Here is a 23,133-nt window from a genome sequence, read left to right as displayed (position 1 = left end):
CCAATTTTTCCAGAATATTGTATGCACTGGTCATTTTGCCATGCACTTACAGATGATTCTGTTCCACATTGAGGTACGGCGCCTGTAATTGTGATTTGTCTTAAACCACTTTATAACCATTGTTGCACTGATGCCCACAATTATAACAAGTTCCCTAGTCGACCGTGCGTGGCATCATCCTTCCTACAGTGCCAATAACTCACTCGGTAGATCACTTAAATACGCTGCATGAGCCCCCGCTAAAACGCGCTTTTAAATATTGGTCCCTGCTTGGTCACAAATTTTGAGGTGTACAGACTAAAGCTCACAGGGAGTGATTTCTTTTGTGTTAGTATTGTGTCCAACATATAATTTCATATTGTATTAATATGTAATTTCTTCCCCCTTCTTTCTTCCTTACCCTTTTTGCTTATTCCGTTTTTCATTTTATAATTGTTTTTGCTTGTTTTATGTAATTTTGGTGTTATGTACTATGTTTGGCAATTTTTCTAAAATAGTAAAGGCATCAATCAATATGTCCTGATGATGATCCCATATTAAAAAGGGATCGAAATGTCGTCGACAGCTTACACTTGATGATTTGAAAATCTTTTTATTACGAAATCACATAAAGTGTACCTAATTATTAATTGTCTGTTTTAACTGTGAACAATTTACAGACTGTTTTCCTTTGCCTTGCATTTATATGTCTCCTTGTTTGTACTCATGTGGTAGTTGGACACAGGCTGTGTCCCACTTGGAAATTGTTGAATAACTTTACCACATCTGATTATAATAACTATTAAATTTGTCCGGCTGGACAGTTAATATAGATTTCAATTTTGGTCTATATTCATTTTTGTCTTGATACTTGAATTGAAGTTTGGGACCATTGTCTCTTGAAATACTGTATATTCCCAAGGTCCCAGACCTATTGCTACTTTGGGTTTCCCTTGTTTTGTATAATATTATGTTGCGCAATCGCATGGTTGCAAGGGTCTAGCACCCCTACCACTTCTCACCAAGTGGTCTCACTTCTTATCCTTCTACCCACACTGTTTTGTATGTTTTTTCCCCACCTTTTCTATTTTTGGTATGTCTGATCACACACCTATGTACTCTGAAGACTACATCCAGAAACTTATAGCAGGACCATCACTTCTTTCAGATAATACAGGTTCTATAACTCCGCCAAACAGTACATTAGGAGAACAATTAGAAAAAAGTAAAAATAAACTGGTGAGACTTGAATTAATGATAAAATTGCTGACTGAATATTTACGGGCAAAAATTATACCACATGGTTTATTAGTACGCAATATCCCTGGGGTATTTACGGATAATCCCAAATATACCACCGGGTTCAGTTACATCAGCACCACTTGTTCCAGGCACTGGATGGTGCTTGGAATAGATATTGCTACCGAGGAGCTTAATAAAGTTGTGATAGAAATTCAAGATCTAGAAAAACAAATAAAAGAACAAGTTCCCCCTACTGATATAAAAAAACTTTTAGAGGAGGTTCAGAAGACTGTGGACGAATTTAACAGAATTGAACAAAATAAAAAAACTACTAAAGTGAAGAAAGATATACAGAAATTCTCACTTGAACGTGCTTATCCATATCTTTCAAAAGATTTCTATTCCAATAGATCCTACACGGGCCCTCAGAACCAACGCCCTTGGGGTCGCTTTAATAAAAAAAGAAACATTGTAGGTTTCTCTGATAGTTCAGCGGATTCTTCTGACAATTCAGATAACAGCGAAGGGCAAAATACCCCACAAAGAACTCCTTTTTTAGAGCGAAGCCAGACAGAACAGCTCAAAAGGGGAAGAGGCAAACAACCACAACGCTGGCCAAACCCTCCGGGAGAACGATTCACTCGCAGGCAGCATTATCAATGGTGAATCAGGATTTTCCTTCCAATATGACTAATATTGAGCCTGACACCTCTGACACTACCATGTTACCTATTTTTAATCTTACCAAACACTGTCTTACGCCTTTTGAATGATCTATTCTCAATGAAGGACTCTCATTTGTCCCTACTGTCCGCCCTAACTTCTTAGAAGTCCAGACTGAACTTCTACGTTTTTTCAGAAAGATAAGACTCCATAGCTTCTTTCTATTGAATCCCTCCACTCCTCCAATTTCCAATACTCCATTCAGGCCTCCTTCTACTTTTTCGCCTTCAGGAGGCATGATACCAGGCAAAATTATTACTTTCGAAAAACTGGTTCTAATAGACTTGGCAAAAATCGAGAATAGTAAAGTAGTTGTACCCTATAACATCTCATTGGCTGAAAAACAGGCGTTGGCAGATCTTAAAAACAACAATCTGATGATTGTTAAGCCAGCAGATAAGGGGGGCGGTATTGTGCTGCAGGATAAAGATAGATACCGAGATGAGATTCTGCGACAACTAGGCAACAATGCACATTATTGCAAGCTATCAAAAAACCCTACGAAGGAGATCCAAGAAAGGATAAACAAGGTGACCACTGAAGCTCTAGACTGTGGATATCTTACTAAAAAAGAATTCCAGTTCTTGAACATTAAATCACCAAGGACACCGGTAATATATACATTGCCGAAAGTCCATAAGAATACCGAAAATCCCCCCGGAACACCCATAGTTTCGGGTTGCGGTTCGGGTCTTGAGTCACTAGGTCACTATGTAGACCATCTTATAAAGGAATTTGTACCAAATACCCAATGTTACATACGGGACAGTATGGGTATGATCAATCTGATCGAAGATTTTCCCTATGATCCCACATCTGAGGTACTTTGTACCCTAGATGTGGAATCTTTATACACTAATATCCCCCAAATGGATTCCCTTCTGGTCATAGAGAAAGTTTTGGACTCCAGACCACGCCCACACTCAGTACCTACTCTGTTTATTATACAACTATTAGAGATTTGCCTTACTAAGAATTTTTTCATATTTGATGATCAATTCTATGGTCAAGTCAGAGGGACATCAACGGGAGCAATTTTTGCTCCCAATCTAGCGATCCTATATATGGATCATTTCGAGTGCCACTGTATCCTTTCGCCTATGAATCCCTTCCACAGTGCTATTGCCCTGTGGAGGAGATACATAGACGACATTTTTTTGATTTGGTGTGAATCTGTGGATCTCCTCTCACAGTTTCATCATTGGCTAAATAATAACTCCAATGGCTTGCAGTTTACTCTATCTACTAACACACAAGAAATATCTTTCCTCGATCTAAACATTTTTCACAATGAAGGAAGACTTATTACAAGCCTTTATAGAAAGCCCACTGAGCGTAACACGCTGCTCAGTTATCAGAGTAATCACCCTAGGGCTTTGCGTGATTCTTTGCCTCTTTCGCAGTTTCTTCTGTTGAGAAGAAATTGTTTTCAAAAGGAAGATTACTTTAGAGAAGCTAACACCCTGTCTACCAAACTCTTAACAAGAGGATATCCTAGAAAACTCATCCGACGATTTCTTAAGAGGGCTTAGTATTGCCCACGAGAAACCTTACTTGAGCCAAAAGAGAAAGTGACACATAATCACATTGTATGCGTTACCACTTTCTCACCCATTTCAAATGCTTTGAAAAAAAGTGTTAGTAAACATTGGCACACACTCAATGCAGGTGTCCTAAATTTAGAGCGTCCGCTATTTGCTTTTAAGAAATCTAAAAACATTAAAGAGCATCTAGTGAGGGCAGCATTGCCAGTAGTAAATATTGGAAACTCACTGGAAGACCTATGGGGGCTCCCACGATTAACAGGCCATGTAAAATGTGGTTCTTGCAGTGTATGTGAAAACACAATTGAAGGAAAGGACTTTTTGTTTCAACAGGTGGTTTTTCATAGACAACATTTCACAAATTGCAACAGTTCGAATGTAATTTATGCTATTTTTTGTCCATGTGAACTAATATATATAGGACAAACTACTCAAAAGGCCCGCCTACGAATTGGACAACATAAGAGCCGAATTCGGTGCAAGACACCTAATGCACCCCTTGCGGACCATTTTTCTGAGAAAAATCACAGTGAATCTGAATTCAAATGGACAATTATTGACGCAGTCAAAAGCCCCCCAAGAGGAGGTGATGTGGGCACCCTGCTCAATAAAGAGGAATTACAATGGATTTTGAGGACCAAAAGTATCCATACTGGCTTGAATCGCATGGAGGACTGGACCTCATTGCTCTGATGTCTATTGGACTTTATTGCCTGATATTAAGCTCGACATGAGTTTGTTCTCTAACTCTGCTTCCTATGAATTAACTCTCAGTTACATTGCTAGTATGTAGCTTATGTAATCTATGGGATGATGTATTGCTGAAGTAGTATTCATGAGGTTTGTTTTTAACTAATTTATTTTAAAGGGTATGCTCACTGACCCACTGTGATTACGGATTTTTGATACAAAAATAAGGTCCACCTGTAAGCATTAGTTCTTTACTAGTATTGTGCTTTATTTGAATTTTTTCTCGAGCGGCTAGCCGATTATTACATTAATAATTTTTTGATAACAGTTTGAAATTGTTTTCTTTATGGAACGGTTCCTTGTGATTGTAGAATTGTATTCTCAAAAGGTATGTCATTTGGGCTTTCATGTTTAATTCACCTCTCAAAAATGGCCACCGCATTTGGACACACTATGTTTCCTAGTTACTCGACCTTTAAGTAAACAACATTGTTGTTCACACAGTCTATTTTTTTACCCATGGCGCATGCTTATTGCAAACAGTATTTTTATTTCAGAAGCTCTCAGCCTTCATGCGCATTTCACCCTTGCAAAATAGCGATTTTGTTCGTATAAATTATGATCGCTAGTTACTCGACTCTTAAATAAATTAAGATGTCGTTCTTGGCCCGTACATAGACATCGTTTTATATTTATATATATATATTTTTTGCTATCGAGTGGCCTATGCGGCTGATACTAGGTGCTCCAGTTATTATTTTGATGGTATATCGACTTTCCTTTCAAGATGGCCCCTAGATATGCTATAGAATCTCTGCCACATTGGCGATCACATGACCATGATCATGTGATACTGTTTCAGCGTCTACGGCGTTCTTAGGGAGGACATACTTTCCGCCCTGAATAGATCGAGCATTGACTCGGGCGCTCGCTACATCCTCCATTTGGATTCTCCGAGTAATTACTCGCATGTCGCGCCAGACTCCCCATTCCGGAGCCTCTATGAAGGCCTATTGATAAGATGCCTTGCTATACATATCGTTATAGCCGTTATCTCTCCGTTCTGCATAAACTGAGCAATCATTGTTCTATCCTGCAGGAACTGACCCAAGAGCGACCAGCAACTTTTACCCGCTGGTGAGTCCCTCCCTAAATTTGGCATGGTAATTTTCATTAGAATGGACTGTTACTACCAAAATTTAATAAAGGTTAACACCCCTTTTCGACCCCTCATTTTTATCTGTAGGTAAATCTTTCCCATCATCTGTTTTACCCTTGTTGATCCCTACGTAGTATTTGGATCTTATTAGTGGTAAGCAGTTTTTTGGGATTTTCCACTTCATTCAGGTTTAAGCTACGCACTGGCCCTAATGTCCTATGTCCAATTTTTCCAGATTATTGTTTACACTGGTCATTTTGCCAAGCACTTACAGATGATTCTGTTCCACATTGAGGTACGGCGCCTGTAATTGTGATTTGTCTTAAACCACTTTATCACCATTGTTGCACTGATGCCCACAATTATAACAAGTTCCCTAGTCGACCGTGCGTGGCATCATCCTTCCTACAGTGCCAATAACTCACTCGGTAGATCACTTAAATACGCTGCATGAGCCCCCGCCACAACGCGCTTTGAAATATTGGTCCCTGCTTGGTCACAAATTTTGAGGTGTACAGACTAAAGCTCACAGGGAGTGATTTCTTTTGTGTTAGTATTGTGTCCAACATATAATTTCATATTGTATTATTATGTAATTTCTTCCCCCTTCTTTCTTCCTTACCCTTTTTGCTTATTCCGTTTTTCATTTTATAATTGTTTTTGCTTGTTTTATGTAATTTTGGTGTTATGTACTATGTTTGGCAATTTTTCTGAAATAGTAAAGGCATCAATCAATATGTCCTGATGATGATCCCATATTAAAAAGGGATCGAAACGTCGTCGACAGCTTACACTTGATGATTTGAAAATCTTTTTATTACGAAATCACATAAAGTGTACCTAATTATTAATTGCCTGTTTTAACTGTGAACAATTTACAGACTGTTTTCCTTTGCCTTGCATTTATACGTCTCCTTGTTTGTACTCATGTGGTAGTTGGACACAGGCTGTGTCCCACTTGGAAATTGTTGAATAACTTTACCACATCTGATTATAATAACTATTAAATTTGTCCGGCTGGACAGTTAATATAGATTTCAATTTTGGTCTATATTCATTTTTGTCTTGATACTTGAATTGAAGTTTGAGACCATTGTCTCTTGAAATATCAAGATATTTTAAGAGCCGCTGACTGGTCTAATGAAACTATGTTTAAAATTTTTTATTTTAGACCAATTAATAATGTGATTGACAATGTTCTCAATTCACTTTGAACTTGCATAATGTTGGCCTCCGTGTCATGCCATAAAATTTAGATTTTTCACAGCCTGCTGGGCAGAAAATCTGGATTTTATTAAGGACACGGAGGCTAATATTATCCCTCCACTAATCGCCCCTCCCTAGGGGTTATATCTTTTAACCTTTTTTATGTATCCTTCTTTTCAGAATAAGAATTCCTACCTTTGTTTAATGGAGATGGCTCGTTGGACGTCTTGCTTCAAGTTGAATTTTTGTTGACCTTATTCTATTGATTCGCAGCATTGGACAAAGAAGGATGATGGCTGTGTGTTCATGAGCTATATACATCTTCTAGAATGTTCATATTTTCTATGTTCTCTCATTGTTACTGCTGAGCTATGCCAATAAAGGAGAATTTGCATAATATTATCCTCCGTGTCCTCAATAAAATCCAGATTTTCTGCCCAGCAGGCTGTGAAAAATCAAAATTTTGCATTTGACTTTCCATCACGATCACCATCTAATAGAAGGTTAAAGCCACTCCCTATTATTATTCCTGTGACCTTGGGCATGTCAGCAATGAATTTGTTGAAGAAAGACCAGAACTCAGGATCATCGTTGTTTGGGGCATAAATTGTTTAAGATAAAACATTCAGTATTGTCTGTTTTTTACCAGGGTGATTACCCTCTCCCAGCTTTATCCTGTTACTAGGAGATCATGTTGATGTTAGATTTCTGTGATATAAGTGCCACAACCCCTTTGTTCTCTTGCTGAGGGGTAGAGCTAGCACAATCAGCAATCTAATTGTAGTTGAGTTTTAGAGCCTCCCTACGGTCAATCCTTGTTTCGTGTAGAGAATGACACCGCTTTTATTGACCAGATAAAAGGTCTAGGTTTTAAGGACCACCCAACTCCCTGTGCTACACTACAGCACACTTACAACCTTTCCAACATGGACGTTTACAGATTTGTAAAGCTCAAGGCTGCACTAAGGAAGCTAGGGAGAACTCATGTACCAGATCTCCCAACATTGCTAGGTAAGTTTACAAGATCTGGCCATGTGGCCGTGAAGACATATTCTCTTCTCTCACCCTCCACATCACACCTTACCTGCAAAACAGTTTCTACGTGGAACGCTAAAAATGCCCTCTCAGGTAATTGTACTCCTGCTGCCTCTTGGAGGAAAATGTGGTCCTTCCCTTTCAAGAGTGAAGTCCACTTGCAATCACACAATGTAGAAACAATATTCTGCACAACGCCCTTTGGACGCCAAGCAAACTCTATAAATCACAACTCTATTGGAACTGCAAGATAGCCCCTGGTGACCTGACGCACACAGTACTCAATTGTGCACATGTTCTACTTCTTTGGACCCAAATACAAAGCCTAATTGAAACAATCTTTAATATTCAGCTAACCATTGATGCATTAATGGCTTCTCTTGGAACTTTCTCATCATGAGACCTCCCTACCCTACATCCTGAAAACCTCCTGCTTATTGATCTCACACTTGCCATTGGTACAAAACAAACCCTCTCAGAATGGAAAAGTGCTACTAACATTTCTTTCCTAATGTTGCGGGCCTGGCTGTGCTTCACCGGAAGTGCGGACAACACATGCTTCTGGGAATCCCACAACCTCTCATTCTCAGGAAAATTCTGGATTTTATTGGAAGGTTAGCAGCAAAAAAAACATGCCCCCACAATTAACGCACAGCACTGGTCCTCTGGTCGCCCTACTTATAAACATCAAGTTTTTACCATGAAGATGCACCCTTGACTAACATGGCTTTACATTATCCAGCTAGTCGTGATCCCTTTCACATACTTTTCTCAATCTACTTTCTCTCCTTCACTCTACTTTTCTTTCGTATCTCCCTTCTCTTATAAAATGGCTCCAGAACATATTTTGGATTCGAAATATGCTTCTGTTACAAACTTTATAGTGGATAACTGTTATCATTTACAGCTATAGTGGTTATCTTCTGAATTTGGAATTTTCTCAACTGATCTTACTTATAACTTCCACTTGTATGATGTTTCTCACTGGATACTTACACCCCTGTCATCAATGCTTGAGCCAATGAAAACTTTTTAAATGAAAAATAAAATTAATGAATTCGATTTGGTGGACTGCTACAGAACCAAAGTTGCAAGATTGTGGTACCAAGTACAATACACAAAAAATAAGTTATTATTAATATTACTAACATGGGGTTTATGATTCGTCTTCGTTTTCGGTATCTAGTGTGCCATTAACATGACACGTTTATGGAATATTTGGTACAAGAAAAATACATTGGTTTGTAAGCCAATTTCAGACTGAGGGGATGTGATCCCTGAATAGTGTAGTGTAGTCAGAATTATTAGAACATTCTTACCCTGGTTAAGTGGCTTCATCTAAGGTAGTAGGCAAAGTCTGTCCATCAGCAACAGCAATCAAAAGATGTGCCAGAATTTAGCTTAACAATTTGCTTACATCATTGGGCACTGTGATGCAATAATACAGTGATCACTGCTGCAGAGAGCACTTAAAGATATACAGGTAAACAGAATCTTCCTCCTTGTCTTTGCCTGCTCAGTGCAGAGAAATGTGCCATTAGCTCTAACACAAATGTGTATTACTTACATGTATATGTGTGAAGGGTGAAAGTCTATTAAAAGGAAGTAAATACTGACCAAACTCCAGGAATTGCATATGGTGGGTCCTATCAATATTGTATGCACCGTGTACTTGCCCTGGATATCAAGAAACTCATGAACATGCACTGGTGTGCTTGTGCAGGTGAGCTTTGGCTGTTGCCAATGGATTTGTAATGGGGAGAGCAATTCTAGACAGTGGTAGAAAAAGCTTGCAAATGGTATTGTTTTATTTAGTCAATGCTGGAGTGTCTACTCAGATCTACAATTTGTAACATGGTCAGTCATGCAATACCTCAGAAGCTAACGTCTGAAAGACCTCATTTTACTAATGAAAGATTCAAATACTTTGACTATTAATTGCACTACCTATTACAATGAATGCAGTTGCCAAATGTGTTCTAATAGACTTACTTTCAAGCTTTGCCTTGCTGACACCGACCGGTGAGAGGCAGAGGAGGTCAACAAGTCTTCAGGAGGGGGTGATTGGGAAATGACTACTTCCTCCTCTCCTCTGCTCACGTCAGCACCTGCTTCCAAACTAGGTTCAGTTCCTTCCTCATCAGAGGCAGGTTCACGAGGAAGGTCAAGCTCGTCCTGCTCAGCCCTAGGTGTTGAAATGTTTTTGGGGCTTTCAGTTTCCAAAACAAGATGCCCCAATGCATCTTCTTCACTCGCTGCTCCATGTTCAGACTGATCTTGGATTTCTTTGTCGTGTTCACTTGTTTTTTCAGTTGGGATTTCATTTGGTTCAGCCATAGTTTCCTGAAAGAGATAGATTTACATAAAGACATAAACTACACAGCTTCACTTGTATTTAGATGTCACATTATTGTGAATAGCCACAACGTGGTTCCAAATTGTGTAAATAAAGGGTCAAATCGCAAATCTTCACGTCACAGAAACCGGCCGGGACAAAAACGCTCTTGAGTTTGGATTCGTGGTGCAAACATGGTCCCTTTTAGATGCTCTCTGGGTCATGAGGTTTGGTAGCACGGGATATTCTGGTGCTGGCTCTGCAGAACCCTTCTTCACAAAGAGCATCAGCCCCGGCACTAGTTATGGCCCTATGTGATATTTCTCCCATATGTATTTCTTCTCTGCAGTGCATCCCTATTACAATGCCACAGTTAGTTAACAGATGGATACCATTATGTGTATAGCGAAAATGATTAATTACGAAGCATTCCAAGATTGGAAACGCTGGTGGCTGGCACAGGAGTGCAAGTGCTTTTATTAAAATGTTCCTGTCTCTGGGTAGTTGCCTAAACTACCAAAGCCTACCAGACTAGGATAGTACTGACAACAAAATGTGAATCCTAAGTTTAGGCATCACACACGTGAAGCTTTTAATACCATATAGGTCTGGGGAAGCTGCTTTCAGAGGTTAGTCTCACAAAAATGCATAGGCGTCTCTCTGTCATCATCTGAAGTAGGAGTCTGTTTCACACGACTAGATTTATTTTCAATAGGAATAAGGACCTTGATGGGTGGTATGTTCTGAGGATCTCTTGTAGAAATAATGTTATTGCAAGATTACCAAAGAACATACACTAGATTTTATTTATACAAACAAAAGTAAACATATTAAAAGTACATTCTAAATAAATGTAATGATATAGATAAACCCATAGGAAAAAACATACAAACTTTATTTAAAATATGTGATTGTATGAAATGATGTATGTAAAACTGCCCTGCCAAACCTAGGCTGGACTAAATTATGAATTGGAATTTTGTGTAAATTGTTTTATTCCTTTATTTATTGTATCATATTTTTATTTATCCTTTTATGGCCATGTACCAAAATAATGATTGATTGATTGATTGATTTAAAATAACACACAAACAAACCACACTAGAACCATAATGGAAAAATTACTATCGCTGTCTAATCACAGCAACCAGTCTTCCGAACAGAAAGAAAAAGCGGATTCATCACAACAGGCTGCAAATAAACGGGCTGGTTACTTATTAGTAATTTCACTTCCTGTAATACCAATTATAATGAAGGCCCGTTTAGTACTGCAATCCAGGAGTGGAGGGAGTGAAATCCAAGACTATGACCAGGAAGACCTGGACAAGAAGTAATGAAGATTACCAGTAAATAATTGGGTCGTTACAGGCTTGTTTGTCTTCCTCGTCAATTGTCCTTGTACATTAGGAAGCAATAACTAAGCCATAAACGAGTAACCACTGGGTCCTAACTTAAGAAGAGAGCACAGAATAAGATGATGATCCTTCCACGATTCTTGTACGTCTTTCAGAATTTATCCCTACAGCTAACTCAAACCTGATTCTCGGCTCTAGATAGGGCCACAATATATTTCTTGTGGAAAGGCTCCAGGCCACTTATCGCCCACACACACTGCCAATGGGGACCATATGATGGGGGTGTGGTAATGTCCAACCTCTCTCTCTCTATTACCTGTCCGCCCAAATGCTTGTTATCCATGACTGGTTCAATGCAATGGAACGATCCTGCCTACAAGGTGGAACTCACACAACTGGGTTTTTCCCAGATCTAGAATATACTCTATAGAACCCCGATCCCCCGCACATTGCCTACAGTTTTTATGGCATGGAAATCGTCCATACGACACGTACATTGGGGGTCCATGCTCATGCAGCAAACTCCACCGTGGCATGGCACCTGGTTGAGGGAAACGGCGTCCCTCAGTGGCTTTTGGTCCTGGGATTGCATGGGTATCTCAGGGTTGGGGATGTCTGGTTAGAGGCTCATATAAGGTCCTTTCATGAGCTGTAGCAGACATACCGCCTCACACATTCTCAATTTTACAGGTATCTCCAGCTCAGATACACACTTGCAGCCCACTCTCTTTCCTCAGACCACCTGCCGGAGTTTATCCGCTGGAAGTCACGCTGCTGATGGGGCACTTAGGTAGAGGGAGGATCTTGCAGATCTACTGCACACTCCTCATTAACTCACCTGGGACAATGGACCACCTCAGGAACCGGTGGGAGGAGTGGGTGGGACAATGGAGGACGAGGACTGGAGAGATGCACTAATGGCCCACTGGAAGTAACTACATCGGCCAGGCTATGCCTCATTCAAACTAACTATCTTTATTTCATTTACCTTTCCCCGTATTGCCTGCATAGGGCTGGCTTGCGCCCCAACCGCACTTGCCCCGTTGCGGAACGGAGCCTGCAGACTTTTATCACATGATTTGGACCTGTGAGGTCCTGTCCACCTACTGGACAGAAGTGATCGGGGAACTAACGGGGGTTCTAGAACGGGAGATTCCCATGTCACCGACATTGATCTTACTTGGTGGACTGGAGGGGACAGTGGGTACAAGGGCGGAGAGGTCCTTCTTAGGGATGGCCCTACTAGTGGCTAAGCATGATATTGCTTCACAATGGCTGGCTTGTACACACTCCACCCTGGCCAAATGGAGGAGGGGGATATATTGGTGTGCACAGCAGGAACAGGTGGTCTACGAAGCCCGGGGATGCCCCCAGATGCATGCCAAGGTATGGGGGAAATGGCTTGGGCAACTTGCTTAACATGACACACTATCTGCTCAGTTGTTACGAATCACCCATGCAATGTTTACTGTGTGCTGCATGAGTTTCCCCACTTGGAATTCAGATCATATATATTTTATTGTGCTCTATGGTATGTGTGTTGTGCTCAAATGTTTTAGCACCACGTTGGTGTTTTAAACTAAAAAACCCAATAAAAACTGTTTTTTCAAAAATAAACTAATGGCTTACCCTTTAGTGATGCCTTTATCATTGATCTGAGTGAATAAATAGACCCTTTTGCCTCAATGGATTAAGCACAAACTTCCTTACAGAACAATTTTGGACATCAGGTTTTTGGCAGAGCTGGCAGAAGCAGGAGCTACTTAGTCTGCCTATTCTTCAAGAGGTAAATTTAACCAAAACAGAGGCAACATGACTTCCAAGTATTGAGTGACCTCCAGGATACTGACTGACATAAGTCAGGGCAACACAAGACGAATGAGGTTCTAATTTGGGAGGGCAGGAAGGAGGATACTGATTTGGACATTAACGATATTAATTGTGTTCACAATATTTTATCTGGGTCCCTATCATTATCCATGAACAATATTGCGAAAAATACATGTCAGAGAGTTGCATCGCATAATTTGCCATCCTCTATGCACCTCTCACCCTGGTTTGGAGGGAGGATACAAAATTGCATCTTGGAATGTAGGTGGACTAGCGAACAAAGAGGGTTCACTATGCTGGTCCGATTTTATAAGTGATCTTGATATAATATGTATCCAGGAAACTTGGTGTATAGCCCCCATTTATTTCAAGGGTCTCTAATCACACTGGCTGGAGGCCGACCCATCGCCTGCTGGGATATATTAAATAAGCTCCCTGTAAATATCAAGAAAAAAATAACTATGGGACCACATTCATTAATATTATGGCTAACATTTAAAGGAGGGCGGGATGTGGTATTGGTTAATTATTACAATAAAGTTGTTGATTGTACCCATTGAACTGTGGTTTCAGCTCTCGATGGATGACTAGAGACATTACTTTCCTTTATCACCAATAGTTGTATACTCATTTGGGCAGGAGACTTTAACATACAACCATGCCCCTTTTCAACCAAACGGGTTTCTGGGGTCACCAACCAGGCAGAGTTGGTTATTTACACTTTTCTCACAACAACTAAGGGGGTTTACTGAATGTAATGATCACTAAGCTAGATTTACATTTATTAAAATGCGCTTGTGATAATAATGGAGACCCAATACCAACGTTTATAAGAAGGAAAGCCACGTCCATCATTGACCATATCTTAATTTCAGGTAATGCAAGAAAGTGGTGTTCCACAATTGTATTGTGCTAACGGTTTTCTTTTGGGGCAAAGCCAGTAACGTCTCACAAAGTCTTATTACTAACATCACCCCTGTAAGACCTAATCAGTTCGCATTAAGTGGGATGGAGTTGGGGGGCATGGCCTGCATCAAAAGATAACGGCTGCACACTAGGAGAGCTCTGCGAGCCTGATGCCCCTACCCCCTTCATTCGCCACAAAATCTGTAGAAAAGAGTTTGAAATTATTTCCACAGACGTCGGGTAGCAGGGTCCTGCCTACAGCTAAATTCCAGTTGTCTCGGGAGGACGTGACATCTTGTGGCCTAACCTCCGGTGCAGGCCGGGACCGACAGTGACAGATCCTGTGGAAAGAGGACATAGGGGGCAGGGCCCTTGGCTTTGGAACCCGCGCCTCCTCTGAGTGAGCACTCCTGACGGCGGCTCTTGGCGTTGCCCAGGCTTTCCACTGATGCCCTTGGGTGACTGTGGCGTGGCCTGGCCTGACCCGAAGACTGGCATGTGGTCTGAGAGCCAGGTGCGAAGCAGCACTGAGACGCGGCTGAGATGTGAACGGGACCGCGGTGAAAGGAGGCACTGAGAACATCGAAATATCAGAACTGTTCCATGCTGGTGGAGGAAGATAACCAATGAGTGGGGAAGTCATGGGGATGGCTGTAACTAGCCCCCCCACCCCTGTCCATCGTCGAGATACTGGGGCCGAAGAGAGCTCCTCGCACCAAGGGGTGCCGGGCCATCACCTCTACACCTTCACAAAGACTCCTCACAGGTGGACAAAATCAATCCCCGACCAACCAGTGGACAATATCCTGATCGAACCGCACCCCCTAATTCTTTAGAACACCGAGTCACTGGGCATTACCTCAGACGCCAAGCGAGAACCTCAAGTGGGGGTACGACCCAGCTGGGGGAATGCCGACAGGCCACACAGAAACCCCCTGATCAGGTGGCGGTGAATAACTGGTGGATCGACCCTCAGCCCTGATACCCTGTAGATTGCCTGTTTGGCGGACACGCCACTGCGACCAGCAGAGGAGGGCGGGGCACACACCAAACCAAGCTGGACAAGTTCACACTACAAAGAGAGCAAGAAGAGGGTGCCAGTACGCAGGAGCCAGCAGCAGAGAAGACAAACCAACTTTGAAAGATACCATGGCCGCCATGACCAAAGTTCGCCAATCATTAGAAACCCGCATAGATTCGATAGCTTCCGAAGTCTCACTGGTGAGGGCGGATCTAAGCAAGCTGAATGACTGAGTCTTAGAAGTGGTAGAAACAACCCAAACACTGAAATCAGACTTCTCGACCCTCCAACAAGTGAGAGTCCTGAGTAACACAACTAAAATACTGGAAGCAAAACTGGACGAGTATGAAGGGCGATCTAGGCGCAATAACGCGAGCATATCGGTGTTCCAGAGTCCGCCTAAGGCCCAGCCACTGATCTTTTCGTGGAAGACCTCATATTGAAAAGTCTGCAGCACCCGAGGCTTGTCCAACTATTTTTCAGTGGAAAGGGCACTAAGGAAACCTGGGAGTGGCTAGAGGGATAGCGCACGGTGGGACACTCTAGCCCGACAGGTAACCGACCCAACCGTCTAGTGAAAGTGCAAACTGGCTCTGAGTCGAACACAGGTGGGACTCCACTCATATCCAAGAATCCAGGCAAGAGTGACTAATGTTTCCCCACTACCGCCTGACTCCAAAAAAACAAATGGATTGATTGTTGAACTTGGCAAAGCAAGTCCCCTAAAGGCTATCGATCACTACCGGGCGTAGTGTTAATGCTGTAAAGTATATATAGTCGATCGCTTTGAAAATTTAAAGAGGGGAGAGAGAGGGTTTGCGGAATCTGAAGTCCTGGTGATGAAGCAAAGCTTCGCATATTTTGCGGCTTGCCGAAGTCAAGAACCTCGTTTATGTGTAATAAGGTAACAAAATGTATGTTTTACTAACATTTATTCTGTTTAGGCAAAGTTCTCGAAGCTTGCCTATGTGTATTTCTAATGAATTTAATCCGTGTCCTCTAATATGGCCGCCGCTTGTATTTTAGTTACTGCGCATGCGTCAGCCACACTCACGTGTCCTGACGCGTCTGCAGAAGTGGAGGGAAAGTTATGCGCATGCGTAATTCATAGCTGTGCTTATCATGTGGTACTGCTCGTGCCACTGCTCTTGTGCCCGTATCAATGTAGCTAACATTTAATGCAATAATTTTATTTCTTGATGATGAGTTAAAAGTACAAACCCTATGATGTATTTTCATAATGACATTATTATGTATTAACTTGTTTTCGCTTACTTTTCATGTACCGCGGGGAATGGGGGTCCAAACTGATTGGGAGCCATATTGACGGTCTCTTCTGCGCATGACCAGGGAGCATTGAAAAGTGGCCACTTTGGACAGTGGAACTCAGCCAGCTGGCAGCCACAGTCGAGATGCGCCTGGGAAAGCCACCTCTGCGCTACGAGAACGGCGAATGTTGCTCCTCATGTGTTACAATGTTAATTTCCTGCACAGTTCTCATGAGAACCCCAAACCTGCTAGGCGGTACCCAAATATGTTAATGAAGGCTTCAAATCGTGTATTGTGATTGGTGTGTTACCCAAATCCTACCTTAGGACCAATCGAAATTGAGGGATTCTGACACTTTGCAACATTGGGGGGTGGTACACTGTCCCCAAACTGTATATCTACCCTGGGTTCACCTAGTGAACCGTCCGACTTGTCTGGTTTAGCTGACCTGTCACTGACCCAACGCACTCAATAGGTGACTGAAGATACAGAGCGCTGCGAAGCACTCTGTCCGAATTTGACCATAGACTGAGGTTCTACTGAACCTTAAAGAGCTGGCGAAGCACTTAGCTGGGAGTTCGCTGACCCAATCGGGGTCTTGATCGATAGCTGCAGAGCGGGTGGAGCGCAGGCGTTGCTTCCGAACTGTGGGTTCCGGTCCTGTCCTGAAGAGGGTCCTGTCCTGAGGGTTTGCTGTCCTGTCCTGAGGGTCCTGACTTGATTCCTATTCCGAGGGTATCCTGTCCTGTCCTGGGTGTCCATTCTGCACCTGCTGTCCTTTGAGGGGTATCCTTCCTTGAGGGTTTCCTGTCCTTAACCGACCTGTGGCCAGGGTTTGGTTTCCACACCTTTCTAGGTAAATATTGCTCTGAACCTCTTGAAATTCTTGCACCTTCTGAATTTCTAACTTTTGCTTTAATAAAGTTCAACATTGCATATGTGATATTTTCCATGCCTTTCTGCAACTATTGAAGGTCATTTATATTTTCCATAAGTTTATTCCTATGTCTTCTCATTTGTTAGAAATTATATTTTGCATAGCAGTGTGTCATTTCCTGATATGGTCTAGAACTTCGTTGCCTAGATTGTTCAAAGGCCCCTTCACCTTAAGTGAAGCGTGTTATTCATTATAAGCTCTCCTATAGTCACCCACACTTAGGGTATCCCTGTTTAGATAATACTGACTTGCATAGTATCTTTTCTCGTTACATTTTATTAGTACCTTGATGATTACTCTGTCATTATTTCTTTATGCATATATAATTTACGTTATCTTGGTTATTGATTGTCTTGTCTTATTGTACCTCATGCAAGAAAATAATGAACTTTAGATAAACATTTTAAAACTTCCAGTTGTCCGTGGTCATTTAAACAGTATTTGAATGTTATTGGTTGAGTTTGTATTTTGCTGCCTTTCTTTTACAGCTAGCTCCCTGATTCATTGTGGTCATTAGGCACCCGCATCGGTGGATGGTAAGTCGGGTGCACCGAAAATTGGTAGCAGGGAACACACACACACCAACTTGGTAGAGCTCGTGAAGTCACCTGATCGATGTATATGGTGATTTGAAAAGTATATGGGCCCTGAAGCCGGAAACGGCGAAACTATTGGTCGGGTGGCCTCGCGCGCTCTATCAGTTTTCTGGTAGCTAGAGGATGGTTAGGGACTAGTTGAGAGTAAGGCAGGGATTAGTTGGACTAGTTAAGTCGGAAGCTGCTATTATATTAATGCTGCTATAAGAGCGGCTGTTCTGAGGGAACTGATCACTCTCTTGTGAATACGCTGCTGAAATTCATGAATTACTGTATTGCCATTATTCTTGTTCTTATATTGTTATATGTACTAATCCATGCAATTGTCAATCGTCTAGTTGTATGTTGTCCGAACTCCCCGGGGAATTGAAAGGGCAAGTGGTGAATAGAATCCATTGTCCTGAGGTCACAGGTTCGAGGAAAGTTAGGTGCAGGTTAGGATAACCGGGAAGCACTAACTAGGGTTTTCTGAATACATGTGTGAATAAATGACAGTAACGGGGTTCATTGGCAAAATTCCCATAGTGGCGTAACCTAGTAAGGGTCACATCGGAAGAGTAGCAGGTTCCTCGGAGCTAGCGTGAAAGCAGAGGGGTCCGCTGAGAAACCTTAAACTCGGAATATATCCCGGAAAGAAGTGGATGAGTTTAGGGGAATAACAGGTTCACCGATGCTAGAGTGAAGGGTAGGCGGAAGAGATCTGCCCGCAGCGAGTGAAAAGTAAATGGAAGTAGTTTACTTGCAGTAAAACAATTCTTTCTCTGTCTAGACACTTGAACACTGTGGCGAATGTGTATTTGTTGTAAATTAACCAAGCACTGAGCACTTTAAAAGAAAGAAAGTTTCCGTTACCTTGTGAAGGGAGGGAGTCAGTCGCGAAGCGCCTCTGACGTCACTCTGTGCCGCGCTGGGATTGGTAGAAGCAGCGGGCGGGTAGCGGAGCTGGAATTGTAAAGGAGGGGTGAGCGCCGGAGCGTGGGAACGGTCTCACGAAGGGGCCGCGCACCCATTGGCGGAGCTTATTTAGTGTCGCGCACCCATTGGTTGCACGAATTTCTGAAGCGCGTTTTGATTGGAGGTAGTTTGTAAACAAAGTTTAGCGCAGAAGTCGTATGTGGCACTCGCAGACTACAGGAACTCGACCTGATCCAAGGCACCTAGGGTTTGAAAGGGATCAGTGGAAGACTAATAGATACGATATTATGTACGGAACCAAGAGAAAAATGTCCCTTGTAAGTAAGGTGAAAATTATTTCAAAACGGACAAACCGATAAAATCTAGAGAAGGTGTTCTTGTTCCAGCACCTAATACTCCTGCCTCATTCATGATGTTTGACCGAGGGTACAATACCTGTGTGTGGTTGGAGAATTGGGTGAAGTACACAAAAGATGACGGAGTATTGGCTTTTCCGTTAGATGGTACTTTCAATGGTAGGATCTTATTTAATTTAAGAACCCGAATGAATGAACTGCATCCCAGACCGAGACTAACGCAGTATGAGGCATTAGAGGAATGGGAGATTGAGGCTTTTGAAAGAGAAAGACCCCGAATGGACAAGGGTTTGACCAAGTGGTACCCCAGGCAGAAACAGGAATCCAGGGATAAAAGGATAAAACAGTGGAGGCAGAGCATGATTGTTGAGGGTCTGTTTCCCATGATGCCGGCATGTCATAACATTGGAGCGGGTGAGAAAAGTACTGAAAAATGTAAACATTGGGGGGCCCTGGGGGATTCAGATGATGAACTAATAGATGACATCTGTACCAGAAGTCCGCCACCTTACAATGAGGGAACCCGACCTTCCAGTGTAGGAGATGTTCCCCGACGCCACTTCCTAAAGGAAGAAGACAGGTCCCTGGGACTGGGAGGGGGTGGTCAAGTATTGCCCTATCCTGAAAAACCCGAACCGACGGAAACAAGGGATATATATCCCAAAGTACCCGCAAGCCAGGAAGAAAAATATTCACGTACGAAAATCTTTTTTCCCAGACCCTTGTATGAAAGCGAAGAGAAACCATCGAATTCAGGACTGCCTTTTGTTCAACCTCCATATGGGGAAGAGCGCAGGTCCTTTAATACTGGAACTTTATTCCCGAAACCAAATTATGGTGGGGGACCAAGTGAAACGCATCCTACTGCCCCGAGTTTTACTCCTCCGTTGACCCCACAGATATTACATGACACAACTTTAAGAAGGGTACTAGTGGAAAAGGAGCAAGAGGCTCTAGCTAGACAAAGAACAGAAATAATTCAGAAAATTTCCCAGTTAAATACCAGTCCTGAGGCATTGACTATTCCAGTAACTATTGGACCGGTGGTCCCGTTATACGGAAATGGTCAGGGAAATCCGATTACTCCAGTTATGACCCCAGTCATGGCAACCCCGAGACAGGAACCGATCATCATAGATGATCAGTCCAGTGAGTGCGAGTCTGAAGTTGCGTTTTTGGAATTGCCAAACAAACAGACTGGAAAGGGAATACAGCAGAGGCATAACCCTTTTAATACAAAAGAAATTAAATTAGAGACAGCAACAGGTACTAGGAATGTCTCTCTGGTAACTCCGGATGAAATTGAGAGTTGGAGTCGTGAATTAGAGAAACAGACTCCGCAAACAAAACCTTTAGACCTCTACAAGCTGAGGGTCGAAATAGAAGAATTAATGGCAGGAAATGTGGGGTTGGATCGATTGAATACCTACTCTGAAGAAGAATTGTCGTTCATATGTAAAAGCTTTACAAGGAACACCAGAGTGCTCCACGAAAAACTGACCGAAACAGCAGTTAGTATGGGGGTAGATATCTCAAAATCCAAGCCCTTACAGAAACCGTACAGAGCAGACTTCTCAGACAAAGATATAGAACACCTGAATGTGGCAGGGAAGAAGTTGCAGATTAAAGAATTAATGGGGGTACTACAGAAATGGGGAGATGTGGAAAGATGGAGAAGCAGGTGGGCGAAAAAGAGAGAAGAGGTTCGCTCCCGACAAGTGACTCCCGAGTTTGCTTTAAGAGAGGTAGAAAAACCTGAGCAGTTATGCCCCATGCGCGAAGTTCCAGGAGGGAAATATGTGCATGTGCCCTGGTCTAGGCAGGATATTGTGTCCTTCACGAACGATTTTCCAAAATTACGAGAGAAACCAGTTGACTGGTACAGGCAGGTGGAGAGGTTCGTGAAGGTACAGAAATGTCTGTGGAAAGACCTGGATGGGTTTTTCGACATTGTGGTTCCAGTAGATTTATGGACCCAGTGTAAAATAGCCATAGACTGGCCCAGTGAGGAGTATCCCAGAAACAAGGAAACTGGGGAGCCATCAAAGGATGTCATGCGAAAATATGAGCAGGTAATTCAGCATTTGAAAGAAAAGGTGCCTGCAAAAGAAACTGATTGGACAAAAATAGATAGAACAACTCAGGAAAGGGACGAGACAGTGCACTCCTTCTATGAGAGGTTATTGCAGGTATTTAAAACATACAGTGGTATTGATAACATCGATTTGAAGGACATGACGCACTTTATTTACAGGTTTGTAAATGGTTTAAGACCTGAAATTTGTCAGTGGATAAAAGATAATAAAATCTGTTGGCATACTAAGAAAATGGATGAGGTCCTGCGGTACGCTAAGTACTGCGAGGATGAGATGGCAGAAAAGAAAAAGGCCCTCAAGGAAAAGGTGATGTGGGCTCAGGTGAAGCTCGCAGAACAGCAGGAAAAACAATTGAGTAACATGGTTAAAAATGCTGAGAGCAAAGGTCCTGGGGGAGGGGGTGGAGGAAAGCCCCGGCCCAAATTTAGCAGGGAAGAGGCTATGAAAAAATTTCCCTGCCATCAGTGCGGCGAAATTGGACACTGGCGAAACGAGTGTCCCCAATTAGTCGATGTTAATGAAAAAACTCCTGATTTAACTCCACAGACGCAGAAAGAAAGACCAAGAAAGACTCAACCCCAGGTAAAAACAGTTCAGGTGCCTCGAGCACCCAAGCAGGTATACAGGGGAAGACAGGCAGAAGATGAAGAGATAGAGGTTTGGGAAAGCGGGGAGAACAGAAATACAGCAACTTCGCAGTATCTGCTGAATGATACCTTCCTTTGTAATGATCAGGACTGACGGGGCCTGAGAGGGGAGGACGAGGAGTGCGTACTTGGCGCTTCCTTGCCGGTAGACCAGTCTGGACCATATATTGAAGGAAAGGTTGACGGAAATGATGTCACCTTTCTGTTGGACACTGGCGCTACCCGTTCTACTGTAAGAACAGTGGACGTTCCAAACCTACCCCTCTCGGGAGAAAATATCCAAGTAGTGGGTGTATCTAATCAATTGATTAGTACTCCTGTTACCGAACCAATGGAGATTTCAATTGGAAATTTTAAACAGATGCATAGATTTGTCGTCTGTGACACCAGTCCAGTGAATCTACTGGGTCGTGATTTGCTGTGCAAAATGAACTGTACCATCTTTTGCACACCAAAAGGTGTTGAAATACAGACCCCAGATGAAGACGGCATTTATAAATTATTGTTACTTAGACCTGACTCAGAAATTAAAAGATTGACCCTGCAGGACTTGCCCCAAGAACTCCAGGAAGCCGTAAAGCCAGAGGTGTGGGATTTCACTGGAAAAGATGTGGGGTTGATGAAAGATGTGGACCCCATACAGATAGCCATCAAGGACAACGCAGTATATCCTAACACTAGGCCTTACCGAATGAATGCTGAAGTGAAAGCAGGTGTCACTCTGGAAATACAAAAATTATTAGAAGGAGACATCATACAGGAAGTGATGAGCAGCCCATGTAACTCACCGATTATGGGCATCAAAAAGCCTAGTGGCAAGTATAGGGTAGTGCAGGACCTGAGAAAGGTTAACAAAATTGTAGTTCCTTGCTGCCCTATTGTCCCGAACCCTGCAGTGATATTGTACCAGATCCCTTGGGATGCTGAATGGTTCACTGTGATTGATTTATGTCATGCATTCTTTTCGATACCCCTGCACCCCGACAGCAAATTTCTTTTCTCATTTGCCTTCGAGGGTCACGTGTATTGTTGGAACCGGGTCCCTCAAGGGTATACAGAGAGCCCCTCTATCTTTAATCAGATCTTGAAAAAATGTCTAGAGACTTTGATCTTACCTGGGAACTCTGTGTTAGTGCAGTACATAGACGACCTTCTACTGGCGTCTAAAAGTCACAGGGACTGTGTAGTTGACACCATTGCCCTCCTAAATCATCTGTGTGAGAAAGGGCATAAAGTGGCCCCTGACAAACTACAGTTCTGTGCGAAATCAGTAAAATATCTAGGACACCAGA

At 42.5% G+C, this 23,133-nt stretch overlaps 1 protein-coding gene across 1 annotated transcript in view; it reads right to left on the bottom strand.

Annotated features, from left to right (window-relative positions):
* Positions 1-23,133, bottom strand: part of CFAP251 (cilia and flagella associated protein 251) — a 591,575-nt gene that overhangs the window by 540,631 nt on the left and 27,811 nt on the right. The window contains exon 2 of the mRNA XM_078667546.1: positions 9,571-9,921. Coding sequence (XP_078523672.1) covers positions 9,571-9,915 — 345 coding nt within the window. The 5' untranslated portion in view covers positions 9,916-9,921. The remainder of the gene's footprint in view (positions 1-9,570; positions 9,922-23,133) is intronic.

The sequence above is a fragment of the Lissotriton helveticus genome, chromosome 11 (assembly GCF_964261635.1).
Source record: "Lissotriton helveticus chromosome 11, aLisHel1.1, whole genome shotgun sequence".
Classification (NCBI taxonomy): domain Eukaryota; kingdom Metazoa; phylum Chordata; class Amphibia; order Caudata; family Salamandridae; genus Lissotriton; species Lissotriton helveticus.
The sequence above is the reverse complement of the archived record's forward strand: the minus strand, read 5'-3'. Positions and strand labels throughout refer to the sequence as shown.